Source organism: Scyliorhinus torazame, chromosome 21, assembly GCF_047496885.1.
Source record: "Scyliorhinus torazame isolate Kashiwa2021f chromosome 21, sScyTor2.1, whole genome shotgun sequence".
In the NCBI taxonomy this organism is placed as follows: Eukaryota; Metazoa; Chordata; class Chondrichthyes; order Carcharhiniformes; family Scyliorhinidae; genus Scyliorhinus; species Scyliorhinus torazame.
Window position 1 is genome coordinate 49,962,380 of NC_092727.1, and position 16,103 is coordinate 49,978,482.

A 16,103-nucleotide genomic window follows, 5' to 3' on the forward strand; every position below is an offset into this window, starting at 1 on the left:
GGTGAAGTCCATCGCATCCTCGGGCTCCTCAAAGTAATGGTGCCGTCCCTCGTGCGTGACCCACAGGCGCGCCGGGTACAGCAGCCCAAACTTCACCTGCTTCTTAAACAGAATCTCTTTGACTTGCCTGTAGCCTGCCCTCCTTCTGGCCACCTCCACGCTCAGGTTCCGGTAGATGCGCAAGACACTGTTATTCCAATGGCAGCTCCGCGTGCGCTTGGCCCACTATAGCACCCGCTCCTTGTCCAAGAACCTGTGGAACCTGACCACCATCGCTCGGGGGGAGGGGGGCGCTCGCGGATGCCTTGCCAGCGCCCTGTGCACCCTGTCCACCTCCATCGGGCGACGGAAGACATCATCTCCCAACAGCTTCTGGAACATGTCCGCCACATACGCTGCGGCATCCTCTCCCTCAGCCCCCTCCGGAGCCCCCTCCGGGAGACCAACGATTCTCAAATTCTGCCGACGAGACCTATTTTCCAGGTCCTCCATCTTTTGCAGGAGCCTTTTTTGTTGATCCTTCTGCCTCTCCATCTCTGCCTCCACCACATTTTGGTGCTCCTCCAGCTCCTTTTCCAGCTTCTGAATTGTCCGATCCTGGGCATCCAGCCTATACTCAAGGCGCTCGATAGATTTCTGAATCAGGTCCAAACTGTCCCGCTTCAACGCGGTAAAGCCCTCTTGGATGACCTTCAACAGATGCTCCGTCGTTGGCTGGGCTGTCTGCACCGGGGTCCAGACATCAGCCATATTGTCCTCAGCAGCAGCTTCTACACTGCCCTTGTTTGCCCACTTCTTCAGCTGTTTGCGATTCTTTCTGCTTCTTAATTCCATACACCTATGTCTGGAGTCAGTGCCTGAGTGCCTGTGCCTTCCGATCCAGCGCTCAAAAGTACAAAAAAGTCAGGGGAAAAGGTCCGAAAGTCCGACCGGATCGAGAGCCATCAAATGTGCGACTCACTCCTCCATAGCCGCCATCGGCATTTCATGGATCGTTAATGGACGCTTAGCTTTAAGTCGAGCAGAGGAAGTAAGGAACTCAAAGTATCTAATAATCTTTATTAGTGGCACAAGTAAGTGTACATTAACACTGCAATGAAGTTACTGAGAAAATCCCCGAGTCGCCACATTCCTGCACCTGTTCGGGTACATTGAGGGAGAATTCAGAATGTCCAATCACCAGGTGGTGATGTTCCCATGTGTCGATGTTCCCATGTGTCAGCTGCCTTTGTCCGTCTAGGTGGTACAGCTCGCTGGTTTGGAAGGTGCTGTTAATGGAGCCTCGGTGAGTTGCTGCACACTGTGTCAGTGGCGGAGAGAGAGAATGTTGAAGGTGGTGGATGGAGTGATGGTGGGACGAAATGCAGGAGGAAATGGTTTTTTACTTACCAAATCACCAAATACGATTTTAAATGATGATGGGTGGGATTTTCCAGTCTGACTGCAGTTGGCCCCTGCCGCAGGATCTGCAGTGGCAGGATGGGTGCACCACACAAATCACCAGAGACATGGGCAGGACCAGAAGATACTGCCGATGGCCAATGGTGAGCTGCATTCGCAACGGGAAAACTTGCTCGGGATGGCAGGAAAATTCCAGCCGATGAGCGCATCTGAGTCTGGGTACTGTGTTTGCAATTGGACAAAGGTATAGACGTATTTGGTGGCATGACCAAAGGGGTGGGCTTTACCTAATGTAGCATCTATTTGACCTCCAGCAAGGTCTCCAAGAGGAACAGCTCCAAGTGCTGTAGGTTCAGAGGGAGGAATGTTGGCCCAGGCAAGATTGGTGGGTATGTAGTTGAGGAGTGTTTTCCAGGGGGGAATGTTGACCCGGAGACTTCTCTGCTCTTCCCCAATCTCCCCCAGTAAGTTTTGTTGTTGGGCATTGGAGTATTTTTTCTCCCCAAACTTTTATACATGACCATGCAGGTGTGGCATTTAACAGGGAGCAGGGTTCTGTACAGTACCTTCCAGCCTGCTGCACAGCCGTGCACTCGCACAACCTAGTGGAAACACTGCTCTTCTTCAGACACTGTTGCAGGATCCTTAACACCCTGAATCACCAGGACAGGCCTTGGCTTAATTCATCTAAAAGAAAACACCTCTGATAGTACAACACACCCTCAGTACTGCACTGGAGTGTGAGCTTGAATCTATAGAATCCCTACAGTGCAGACTGCCATTCAGCCCATTGACTCTACACTGACCCTCTGAAAGAGCACCTACCTTGGCCCACTCCCCCGCCCTACTCTGTAACCCCACCTAACATGCACATATTTGGACATTAAGGGGCAATTTTAGCATGGCCAATCCACCTAACCTGCACATCCTTGGACAGCACGGTAGCATTGTGGATAGCACAATTGCTTCACAGCTCCAGGGTCCCAGGTTCGATTCCGGCTTGGGTCACTGTCTGTGCGGAGTCTGCACATCTTCCCCGTGTGTGCGTGGGTTTCGTCCGGGTGCTCCGGTTTCCTCCCAGTCCAAAGATGTGCAGGTCAGGTGGATTGGCCATGATAAATTGCCCTTAGTGTCCAAAATTGCCCTTAGTGTTGGGTGGGGTTACTGGGTTATGGGGATAGGGCGGAGGTGTTGACCTTTGGTAGGGTGCTCTTTCCAAGAGCCGGTGCAGACTCGATGGGCCGAATGGCCTCCTTCTGCACTGTAAATTCTATGATGAATTTGCACAGGTCCCTAGGGTCCTATATGTGGGGCGACAATAGCTTAGTGGTATTGTAGCTGGACCAGAGATCCAGAGGCATGCTCTGGGGACCTGGGCTTAAATCCCACCATGACAGATGGTGAAATTTGAAGTCAATAAAAATTTGGAATTAAAATCTAAAGGTGACCATGAATTGATTGTCGTAAAAACCCATCTGGTTTATTAATGCCCTTTAGGGAAGGAAATCTGCCCTCCTTACCTGGTCTTGCCTACATGTGACTCCAGGTCCACAGCAATGTGGTTGACTCTTAAATGCTCTCCGGGATGGGCAATAAATGCTGGCCCAGCTAACCATGAAATTCCCATACTCTCAATCCCTCGCTCCTTACAGTCTGAAGTATGACCCTTGCTGTCCAAATTCCAATTGAGTGTAGCGAAATGGAGAATGTTTGTCCCTAAATTCTGGTGCAACGGATATACCAAATACCTCAGTGACTTTAGCAGACGGAGAAATAAATAATCTTAGCAGGCACTGGCTGAGGTTGTAAACTATTGGTGTACCATAAATAACCTGGGGAGAGGGATTGTCTGCAGTTTGGTTTCCGATGTTCCTCCAGCCTGATTCTCACTCAATGGAATCTTTGTTATTTTTGGTGACGGTGCAGAGTGGGCGAGGCTGGATTGTCAACATGCAATATACTTGGCTCAATTATCCCAGCACAATGCTGACCCTAGATTCACACTAACTTTATATCCCCTTGAATAATAGGCAAAATTTTAATAAACTTTATTGGAGATAAAACGTGTTCGAAAACTGATAAACTTTCACAATTTGGTTCACCTAAAACAGAGCATGCTACAACCAGTGGCAAGAACGAAGCACCACAGATTGTGCTATCTTGTGCACAATGGGGAAGAGATGAGACCAGATGTGTTGGAAATGGAACAACGGCAGTTGAAGGCACTGAAATGGAATCCTTACAGTAAACAATGTGTGCAGAAGTGCAGTTGAGGAAGCAGTGGAATTGTGAATATTTATTGATAACCCATCCCCAGAAAGTGAGACAGAGAAGGGAAGGGAAGGGACTGATGAATCGGTGTTGGTGTCTAATGGTTGATATCGCCTTAGAAACGTTCAGGGGTCTGGGAGAATTCCCTGCTCCTCCTCAAGTAGCGACATTGGATCTTTTATGTTTGTCTGAACAGGTCGATTGCACCTCCACTAACTTCCTATCTAAAGGTGACACATCAGCAATACAGCAATCCTCTCAGCAGTGCACTGGGAACATTCACAACGCAGGCAAATATATTTCACCTGCATATTTACTGCCATTCAGCAACCAAAGAATTAATTCCTTCCACCCCACCCCATCTGTGAAGAGAGTGAGAGTGAACGAGAATGTGAGAGTAAGACAGAGAGTCAAGAGAGAGAGAGAGAGAGAGAGATCAAGAGAGTCAGGAGAGAGAGAGAGTCAGGAGAGAGAGAGTCAAGAGAGAGAGTCAAGAGACAGAGAGCGTCAGAGTGAGAGTCAGAGAGCCCAGGTTCAAGTCAGTGTCACACAGGCTCTAAACGTTTACTGTTTCTCTCACCACAGATGCTGCCGGACCTGCTGAGTCTTTCCAGCATTCCCCGTTTTTATTTCAGATTTTCAGGATTGCAGTATTTCGTTTTTATATGAGCAAATAAATCACATGGCCAATAATAAATGTCTATTATTTATTTATAAATTAGCCATATATCTGGATTCCCAATCAGTTATATCTGATCATTGGTCAACATAATGGACTCAAGTCCTGGAGTGGGGCTATCACATGCTATCACAAGCAAAGGCTTCACATAACCAAATGTCTCCCCCTAACTAACCAAACAGCTCTTACTTATAGGTAAACTGGAAAATGGGGAGACACACGCTGCAGTTATGCCTAGTGTGCAGTATGATAATATTCCATATTGGAGACATGAATTAAAAAATGAATTACAGTGAGATTCAGATTGAAATAAAGCATTTTAATATTTCAATACATAGTAAAAGTACAGTATAACACAGCATTTACCATCAAATGGAGGTAGAACTTAACCCAGGCCACAAGTGCCCATTATTGAATTTAAACTTTTATTAAGACTTTTTTTTAAATCCTAGTGTAAATAGTCAACTGATTAGAAGTTAAAAAGCCATCCAATCTCTGGTGTTTCTTGGTTCCTTCTGTCTTCACCGGGAAGGGACACAAGGTCCAAGTTAGTAGTTTCTCCAAAGCTCTGCAAATGTTGGGCAAAAACCCATATTTCAATTGGGGAGAAGCCCTGCTTTGTTTCAGACTGATGGGAGTGGACTGCATAGCCAAGACCTGGCAAAAAAAGAGTTATCTAAGCTACATGAAGCCTCAATGGCAGGGAGAAAGGAGCACCGGCACCCTCACCTTTGCCTCACCCCACCCCCACCACCCCCCGTGCACCCAAACCGCCTCACCAACACCCACCCACCCCGAGGCTCAACAAACGGAGGCAGGGAATCAGAGTAACAGTCCTGGGAACTCGGTCACTGTATTCCAGTTACACCAGCCACACGCACAAGCTTCACCCAACTGCACAATTTCAATACCACTCAAGGGACCCTAAATAAATAACCCATATTATCCCAGAAACAATAACTATCATTTCCAGTGAGGAGTCCTGAGAAAATTCCACTAATGCCCTAAAGGATTAATTTCACACACATCCCCAATCTTTGCCTAGTCAGTCAAACGAAAAGGAGTTTCATGGATAATCTCAAACCCATAATTGCAATTGATGTTGACTATTTAAAATTTTAATTCAATTAAAATATGGACAATGGTGATGTTGCCTTCACATTTGAGTTTTAACGTTCAGCCACTGAGTCAACTGTTCAGTATATGACCATTCCTGCAACTTCAGAATGAAATCCAGCCACCCAAACAGCCAGAGACAGGTTACTGCAGTACAGCCGAGCAACCACCAGATACAACTAATGTACTTCCAAAGGCTACTGCTGATATTCAAGGGCAAAGTGTCATTACTACACCTGTCTCATCGCCATTTAACTACCTCGGTCTTAAAATTACTATATTTGAATGCGAGTCAAACACTTAAGACATTAGAATTAAATTCCTTTACCTTTTTTAGGTGAACTATGAACCAGCATCAGAACAAAGGAATTTCATATGAACCTGTTTAAGTAGTTGCAGACTATCTACGCAGCCTGGTTTCAAGGCATTTGATATTAATGTAATTTCCTGAATACAGCCTAATTTCAGAATCAGAGAGGAATGCATAGAGATTCCCAGGTAAGACACGACTCACTTACTTCAAATCCATTTACTACTGAAAAAAAGGTCATTCATAAGAATACAATGTCAGGGAAATCAACATCTTGATACAGCATGCGAGGAGTCCACTTGCCAACCAATCAGAATTCTCCTCTCATACTGTACAAGTGTGTTGATTTCCCTTACATTGTATTCTTGTGCATGTTCTGATGAGTGCAAAATGAAAAACTTCAGCCAAAATGTCCCTTTCTTCAGCAATACTCAAAGCTCTGTATTACGAAACGATTCAACCAATTTGTTCAAATTCCATTTACTTCAACAAAGGGGAAAGAACCAACAAACTATATGTAGAATATCTACAATATTCTATAATATGGAATAACTATAATATTAAAAACTTCATGTCAATATAAAAGCTTGACATGGCTAATTCAACATCATGTCTCGCGAGTATTACCAGTCTTATTATTACCACTTACATCGAATTCTGTGGGACGAGAGAAAGTGTGACATATACTTATCCAATTAACCACGTTGCAAATGCCGGAGTGCACATAAGATGGCTGCTAAGACTTGAAAATTAGAGACATCAAGAATGATAGAGAATAAATATTGTGCATTAAAGCAACTAAGAGTGCACACTTCAGAAAAGTCTGCAAAATTGGTTTTGTGATACGACTGGTAGAAATTCGCCTTACTTATAAAGATAACGTGGGAAGCAAAAACGTACGTACCACAGCTACAGAAAAGAGAAACTGCAAAATACAAAGATGGTGATCTGTATCGCTTTGGATCAGAATATTGAGGGGTGTTTCGGTTTTATCAAATAGTGAACATTTTACCGAAATGGAGAAACTATTTCCTCCACTGGGAAAATCAACAAGGGGCCCATTCTTGTAAATTAGAGCCAGCCCGCAGAGCAACAAAATCAGGAATCACATTTATAAACAAAAGATAGTCGAAATTTGGAATTCTCTCGCCCAAACTACTAGCGCTTTTAAGACTGAGGTCAACAGATTATCACGCAAGACTATCAAGTGAAATTTAGTTAAAGCAGATACATGGAGTTGAGGGGTAGATCAGCTACAATCTAATTGAATGGTGGAATGGGACCAAGAGACTAAATAACCTCGATGGGCCGGAGGGCCTCGTTTGCACTGTATTTTCTGGGATTCTGTGACCTCCTCCTCGTCCTAATTTTCCAAGGCCAATTGGCAAGAGGTGGAGGATAAAAATTGCATCTCCAGCTACAGGTAGATATGTTACTTCAGGGCGAGTTATGGTGTTTGTAAGATCATTTGCAACAGTGTAGGAGTTGTGGAAGGCTCCAAAAGCTGCCGTGCTATAATGAGGAGGAAAGGCCTTGTTCAGGACAAAACCTACAGGGTGTCCTGGTAGTAAACAGACTCTTGTCACTGCCAACATGACTAGGAACAAGGTACAGCTTGTTGCATTTGGATAGAGTAAAACAAAAACCTATTCACAAAAGATTAACCATCTTCCAGTCAATTGACGATGAGATCGGATATTTGTATAAGATGGGCAGCACGGTAGCACAGTGGTTAGCACAGTTGCTTCACAGTTCCAGGGTCTCAGGTTCGATTCCCAGCTTGGGTCACTGTCTGTGCGGAGTCTACACGTTCCCCCCGTGTACGAGTGGGTTTCCTCCGGGTGCTCCGGTTTCCTCCCACAGTCCAAAGATGTGCACGTTAGGTGGATTGGCCATGCTAAATTGCCCTTAAGTGTCCCAAAAATGGGTTGGGTGGGGTTACTGGCTTGCGGGGATAGGGTGGAAATATGGGTTTGGGTAGGGTGCTCTTTCCAAGGGTCAGTGCAGACTCGATGGGCCGAATGGCCTCCTTATGCACTGTAAATGCTATAATTCTATGGATCAAAAGATGACAATGCTCAGCTGGAAAGTAGCATAATCAGTGACATCTGCTCTGCACACCCTCATTTCATGATTTTCGACCTAATAAATTGTTTTTTCTTCTTCCACACAATACGTTTTTAATCCAGCCAATAAATGGAGGAATTATTCCAAATATTAAGTGTTGGAAAAAACCTTTAGCTCAAAGCTTTGGCAGCTGTCAACACCAGGATAGAGCTGAAGGTAAAAACTACTGGGGAAACGCACAATTTGAAGAAAGCCTAGGGATTGGGAAAACAAAACTATTCAAAAAGATTGTGTGGTTTCCACTGTGAGCCACAAGATGGAGACCTCCATGCCTTCACAGCCAAATAGTGCTGAAGACAATGCCAACAATAAGGTTTGACATGAAGATCATGGCTTACAAAGTGTTCAGAAATCCTGCTGCACAGTGAATGCACTGGATCGGCCTAATGCAGCACTGGCAAATGAAAATACCATGGCCACAGTAAAGAGTCAAGATGACAATGATGGAATCCAACCAAGGTTTAGTTAGGTTAGCGCATGGCATGGAAAGAAGTATTTAGCATACATGAAGGATTGCAGATATCACTCTCTCTCATATAGCCATTAAAATAAATTGAAGCCGCTAACTATTTGGATAAATATCAACGTTAATCTGAAAAAAGTATTCATTTTATAAAGTTAAGAAAAATTAATCTAAAAATGTACAGAAATTTTTTTTAAAATTTAGTGACGATTCAATTTAATTTATATATTACTTCCTCGTTGTTGACAAAATTAGAATGGTCCCCAGCACACTGATACAAGTGTTGAACTGTACTAAATTAGGGAGTATAACAAACTACGAGACAGAATAAAAAGATATGGGCAGGTTTAGCAGATGCAGGATCAATGTAGAGAACAGCCTATTCATTATTTTTGCAGGGGAAGGAAGTTAAGAACGGAGAGAACTAAAATTAGATACAGAGATCTTAAGTGCAGACCATAAAAAGACAAATAGGATTCTAGGCTTCAAACAGGGGAAAGGGAACCTGAAAGTCAGACGGCAATGCTGAATTATTACAAAACTCTGCTTTGGCTACAGTTGGGATTACCGCGTGCAGTTCAGAATGCCCCATTATAAACAGGATATCAATTCTATGGAAAGGTGCACTGAAGATTCACGACAATGGCACCAGGAATAAATGACGATAGTTCAAAGACTGAGCTCTTTTCACTGGGTGACAGGAAAGTCAAATGTTCAGCCTTTTCGGGATTGGGACATCACCGAGTAGAACCTGCGTTGGCTTTGGTTGAGTTTGGAGGACGATGCGAGGGTCATAGAATTATATCAGAAGCCAAGATGGAGACCAGGATCAATTTAATTGGCTGGGATCAGCTGTGGAGCAGGTGCTTTCTCCATGTGGATAGCCGCCGCCTTTTCTCAGAATACTGGGCACGGGTATAGGCAGGGTATACGTGACAGGCAACTGGGCATCACAAGAATCACCAATAGTCTGGTTCCTTGCCCTCTCAGCCATCTCTTGGAATAGAAGCAGCAGTAAGCAGACAGCAGCACTAGTGCCTGCAAACTTGGATTTGCCCATTAATGAGGATTTCTGGAATTTATTTCAAGATGTCACCTCGCGTTTAGGAACATCTTCTGGGGCAGCAGCCAAAAGGTATCAAAATCTCAGTTGAGGCCACACTCAGATCAGTCATGATCTCATTAAACGGCAGAGCAGGTTCGAGAGGCCAAGTGCTGCATCTAATTTGTACATGTCCATATGTTAGATGTCAATCAGATCATGGAATGGCTTTACCACAAGTGGCTCAGGAAGCAAAACTTCATTTGAAAAAGGGAATTGGATGAAGATTTGAAAAAGAATAAAGAAGATTGAGGGAAAGTACAGAGATACTGAATTCAAGCAGACAGCATCAGTTGAAAGGTAAGTATATAAGTGGGATGAGGAGGATGATGGGTGGTGATGTGCCTGCGATCAGACAGCCAGCCCCTGGGTTCGATGACATCCTGTGGGCATTGGAGGCCGGTCACCTACCAAACAAAGGAGAATTTTTTTTTAATTAAGAAAGGCCCTTGGCTTTATTTCAGCCAGACCATGTGTAGGAATCAACCTCACTTTAGGAGAGCATTCCCATGCTTTCTTTTGCTGGAGAGGGAACAGCACCAAAACCTCATCTCAGTCCATACGCCACAGCCTGGCAGCCCACACAGGCACACCCAGCAGCAAGTCTTCCAGGCTCCTCGGATTGTTCATGCGGCCTCCAGGTTGGGCAACGCATACCACAATTAACCAGTGACATACAACTATCAGGGGTTCAACAAACATAACACACGCATCAATCTAAAAATTCATAGAATTTACACTGATTTTTTTTTTTTTTTTTTAACAGAAAACCAATCAAAATGCTTGTGGTCATTAGTGTAAATTAGTCTTTGATTTTGTAACCTTGTGCAGCAAATGTCATCGCATGATTATATACAATCTTTTACCATTCTGTTTTCTGCCTGTTTATGTCGCTAGGACAAGGGTATAATGAGGCAAGGCACACATGAAACATCAAATCCATGATCTGTACAGAAGCGGTTATTACACAGAGATGGAACCTTCCCTGAAATTTGATTTTCCTATTAGGACGTTGATGAGTGTTGGATTCCCATTCCTGCATTCCTCCTGAGCAGCCCGTATTACATTGTCCATTTGATCTTCATTCTCTCTGTTCAATAAAAAACCTTTACCGCCATATCCCTCAGCAACTGTATGGTAATCTGTGGAATAAAGATGTACATTATATAACAGTCATTGTTCTTTCATGTCCTCATGATGCCTGCAGTACCTCCTGTTATGGGCCAGGGTTTAGAGAACACCAAAGTGTATCATGGAGTTCACCTGATCGACAACTTTTAATAGATTGCGGTTATTGGGAGCACAAGGGCCTACTTGACAGGTGTGAAGCAACAGAGATCTAAAGTACTTTTAAAACAAAAACATGTTTATTTATGAATCCAGTTAACACTTTATAAACCCACAGTAAACATCTTAACAACTATCAACACCAATAATCCCCACAGATACAATATTCCATAAATAACCCTTCATAATTTTCCTAACATCCATAAGTCAAAAAGACCCTTTTTACAGAAAGACAGCAGGTTTAAATTCTCTACAGAAACAGGTATTACTTTGAAATCACCCAAATGAACATTATTTAGCTTGTAGAGATATCCATACATACCTGCTTGCTTTCACTGCAGCTCTTCACTCTGAAAACAAAACTAAAACACACAGACACACCAACTTTTTTCTTTAAATAAACATTTTTGGTATTATATCAACAACAAAATTAACAATGTACATGAAACTATAAACATAGTGCAAAAGCCGTCTCCTTCCCTTACAGGTCCCACCTTTACACACACCAGCTTTTTGCTCAAAGCGAAAGTAAAAGCAGAGTCATGGCTCAGCTCCATCCTCACACTGACATCACTGCAGCTATTTGATAAACACCCATTTCTACATGACACTCCTTGGAAAAGCATGACAAAAGGCTTGGGCATTACACTCTCCAATATTCACTCACTCTATGAGTGGGGACCTTGAAATCACTGGGAGGTTCAGAGAGGCCTTCAATCTCCAGAGTAGAACAGTCTGTCGACACTGCCTAAACTCACTCATGGAGAATGGACACTTGGGTTAGTGGCCACCATCTGCCGAACTGGATTAAAAGGCATAAGCAAATTTTCACTTTACATTCTCAGCCAGATACACCTGCATATTGGTCTTACTATAAGCTCAGCAACACTGGCTCAGAGTAAGCAGTTAGACAGCTGGATATGAATCAATCTTCATCGCTCTTTCATTCCCCTGTCCACTATCGATACAACAAGCGGAGTGCGGAGAAGCTTGCCAAGACAGGAAATGTATTAGCACAGTTGAAGACCTAACCACATACCGGTGTATGCCAGGCCACAGGCCACGTTGCTGCCCAGCAATGGAACCTGCTCTCGGGAAATCTGGTTCCAGCAGGCATCATTGCCGACCAAGGCGATCACAGGAGTCTGAAAAGGCACATTAATTAGAGAGATAAATAATTGTAAACGCACAGGCGCAACAATCCCCCCACCACCACCCCTCATGCATACATCCCCCGCACGCACACCCCCACCCTCCTCACACACGCACCCCAGCCCCTCCCATCCCATCACACACGATTGATGTTATGCACATTTGTCAAAGCAAAATGCTCTTTCAGACTCAATCTAAAAACATGAACTAATTGTTTGGGGAAGGGGGAGCAAGAACTGGATTAATAACAGTGTATCCATATCAAATAAAATCTGAATCAAAAAGCTTGCGTCAGTGGTGACCATGAAATTACAAGACGTTGTAAAAATTCATCTAGTTCACTCACGTTCAATAGTGAAGGAAACATCCGCTGTTCTTACGCAGTCTGGAGTTTGCGCAAGTCCAGACTTGGAGCAATGTCACTGAAGAAATTACTTCTCTCAAAGGTCGCATATCTGCAGAATTCACTACCCCCAGTTGCAGTGGATGCCGAGACTTGTAAATTTGAGGAGATAAATAATGGGTTGAAGGTTATGGAGAATGAGCAGGGAAGTGGAGTTGAGGCCAAGCGATCAGCCATAATCATGTTGAATGCAGAGTGGGCGCGAGGGGCTGAATTGCCTACGCCTGCTCCTAGTTCTTATGAAAAACACTTCTGGCCAAGCCTAAGGACATCAGGCCCAATCCACACAGACTGGTTTCAGTGAGTCACAAGGTACAGGTTGGGACCATTACTCACTAGACTGACGACAAGGTGTAGCACAGAAAGCCCGAACACAGACTACTGTCACTGGAAAAGCAATTGTGCAAAGGACTGAAGTGGCAGCATTGTGTGTACCTGCACCACATGGACTGCAGCGGTCCAAGGTGGCAGCTCACAAGGGCAATTAGGGATGGGCAACAAATGCTGCCTAGCCAGCAGCACCCACATCCCATGAATGAGTTTTTAAAAAGAGAATTGACTTTGAATGTGTTGTACTTGCTACAACAGTAAAAAATATGAAATTAACAAACACTCATTGAGAATCAGCCACGTGACACTTACCTTGTGACGTTTGAACGTGTCAAATTCAGCGATGCTGTAGCCAAGCGAACCATCTCCATAAACTATCCAAACCTAGACAAAAATAAAACACATGGATTCTGATCTTTCTAAATCAGCACAATGCTTGTGACTCAAGTCAGTGCCGGGAACAGAACCATATTCCTCTTGTACTCAGTACTGTTATTCAGTAGTCTAAGCCAGGAAGAGATCAGATGTAGAGCAAGGGTTCCTGTATCCCACCAATGGTCCAGAATTGTTCCTGCAGCCATCTCTCAGTCAGCACCATGTGTTAAATTCTTTACCCCCTTGGCCTACAGCTCCAAATAACTTTTTGTCCCACAAATTGCTGGAATTGGGAGCTGCTAAAGGCAAGGGCAACAGGGAATCTATATTTTTGCTGAGCAGCACGACCAACAGACTAGTCATAGACTTTTAAAGCACAGAAAAGAAGACCTTTGGCCCATCAAGCACCTATCTATTCTAATCCCATTTTCCAGCACTTGGTCCATAGCCGTGTATGCTATGGCATTTCAACTGCTCATCTAAGTGCTTCTTAAACGTTGTGAGGGTTTCCGCCTTCACCACCCTGTCAGGCAGTGAGTTCCAGATTCCCATCACCCTCTGGGTGAAAAAGATTTTCCTCAAATCCCCTCTAAATCTACTGCCCTTACCTTAAATCTATGCCCCCTGGATGTTATTGACCCTTCAACTAAGGGTAAACATTTCTTCCTATTTACCCCATCCATGTCCCTCATAGTTTTGTACTCCTCAATCGAGTCCCCCTCAACCTTCTCTGCACTGAGGAGAACAACCCCAGCCTAACCAGCCTCTTTTCAAAATAAAAACACTTCAAGCCAAGGTAACATCCTGGTCAATCTCCTCTGAACCCTCTCTTCTGCAATCACTTCCCTCCCTATAGTGTGGTGGCCAGAACTGCACACAGTACTCTAGCGGTGGCCTAATCAGTGTTTTATATCGTTCCATCATAACCTCCCTGCTCTTGTATTCTATGCCTCGGCTAATCAAGGCAAGTACCTCATATGTCTTCTTAACCACCTGTCCTGCTGTCTTCAGGCACCTATGGGCATGCACCCAGAGGTCTCTCTGTACTTCCTGCCGCTGTTCTCTCTTGCCTTGTTAGTCGTCCTAAAATGGTTCCGCTCAAACCATTTGAGGGTTAAATTCAGTTTGCCACTGTTCTATCCATCTGACCAGCCCATCTATATTGTCCTGCAATCTAAGGCTTTCCTCCTCGCTATTTATCACACCACATATTTGTGTGCCATCTGCAAACGTAGCTTTTTTTTTTGAAAAACATTTTATTAAGGCATTTATAATTTTATAATAACAGTAAACAGTACAAATAGAAACATAGTGCAAAGACCGTCTCCCTCCCTCAAGTCCCACCTCTAAACAATAATCTAACTCTTTTCCCCCCCCCCCCACCTCTGCTGACAGGTAGTTTTCTCCAAAGGCAGCAGCAAACGGCTGCCACGTCCGGACGAACCCGAGTATTGACCCTCTCAGGGCGAACTTTATTTTCTCAAGTCTGAGAAACCAAGCCATGTCACTAAGCCAGATCTCTGAATTTGGGGGCTTTGGGTCCCTCCACACTGACAATATCTGTCTCCGGGCTACCAAGGAGGCAAAGGCCAAGACATCAGCCTCTCTCACCTCCTGGACTCCCGGATTTTCCGACACTCCGAACATCGCCACCTCTGGACTCTGCACCACCCTTGTTTTTAACACTGTGGACATGACTTCAGTAAAACCCTGCCAAAACCTCCTAAGCTTCAGACATGCCCAAAACATATGGACATGGTTTGCTGGCCCTCCCACACATCTGTCCTCTATCCCAAAAAACCTGCTCATCCGGGCCACCGTGAGGTGTGTCCGGTGAACGACCTTAAACTGAATCAGGCTGAACCTGGCACATGATGAGGACGCGTTGATTCTGCTTAACGCATCCGCCCAAAGACCTGCCTCTATCTCCACCCCCCAGCTCATCATCCCATTTGCGCTTTAGCCCCTCTGTCTGCGTTTCCTCCGACTCCATGAGTTCTTTATAAATATCCGAAACCTTCCTCTCTCTCTTCTGGAAACGACCCGGTCCTGTACCTCCCCGTGGCGGAAACTACCCTGTGCTGTGTCCCCCGTGGCGGAAACTACCCTGTCCTGTGTCCCGCATGGCGGAAACTAACCTGTCCTGTGTCCCCCGTGGCGGAAACTACCCTGTCCTGTACCTCCCCGTGGCGGTAGGAGCGGAAAGGTCGAAACCTGCCTTCGCAGAAAATCCCGTATCTGCAGATATCTGAATCCATTTCCTGCTGACAGTTCAAATTTCTCCGCTAAATCCTTCAAACAGGGGAAGCTCCCATCTATAAATAGATCCCCCATCCTCTCAATCCCTGCTCTCTGCCATCTCCAAAACCCCCCATCCAGCCTTCCCGGTACAAATCGATGGTTGTTGCTGACTGGAGCCCAGATCGATGCTCCCTCCACTCTCATATGCTTCCTCCACTGTCCCCAGACTCTCAGGGCTGCCATTACCACTGGGCTTGTGGAGGATCGGGCCGGTGAGAACAGCAGAGGTGCCGTAACCAATGCCACCAAACCTGTGTCCTTGCATGATGCCGCCTTTACTCGCTTCCATACACACTCACCCCCCCACCCCCTCTACCCACTTCCTAATCATGGCTACATTTGCCCCCCAGTAACAGTTGCTAAAGTTCGGCAGTGCCAACCCACCCTCCCCTCGACTACGCTCCAGCAACACTTTCTTCACTCGCGGGGTTTTACCCACCTACACAAAACCCCAAATCACCTTGTTTACTCGTTTAAAAAAGGCCCTTGGGATAAAGATGGGGAGGCACTGAAAAACAACCAGAAAACTTGGGAGGACCGTCATTTTCACGGTCTGTACTCTCCCTGCCAGTGACAGCGGAATCATGTCCCACCTTCCAATGTCCTTCTTTATCTGTTCTACTAGCCGGGTTAAATTTAGTTCATGTAACAGCCCCCAGTCCCGTGCCACCTGGATTCCCAAATAACGAAAGCACTCTCCCACCACTCTGAACGGCAGCTCTCCCGATCATCTCTCCTGCCCCCTTGCCTGGGTCGCAAACATCTCGCCTTTCCCCATATTCAATT

The 16,103-nt window shown here is 45.1% G+C and overlaps 1 protein-coding gene across 1 annotated transcript in view; it reads right to left on the reverse strand.

Annotated features, from left to right (window-relative positions):
• Positions 1–4,649: 4,649 nt before the first annotated feature.
• The window catches only part of ilvbl (ilvB (bacterial acetolactate synthase)-like), a 59,294-nt gene continuing 47,840 nt past the window's right edge, over positions 4,650–16,103 (reverse strand). Inside the window, exons 13-15 of the mRNA XM_072486782.1 lie at positions 12,954–13,025; positions 11,796–11,901; positions 4,650–10,611 (exon numbers count right to left, since the gene is read on the reverse strand). Coding sequence (XP_072342883.1) covers positions 10,433–10,611; positions 11,796–11,901; positions 12,954–13,025 — 357 coding nt within the window. The 3' untranslated portion in view covers positions 4,650–10,432. The remainder of the gene's footprint in view (positions 10,612–11,795; positions 11,902–12,953; positions 13,026–16,103) is intronic.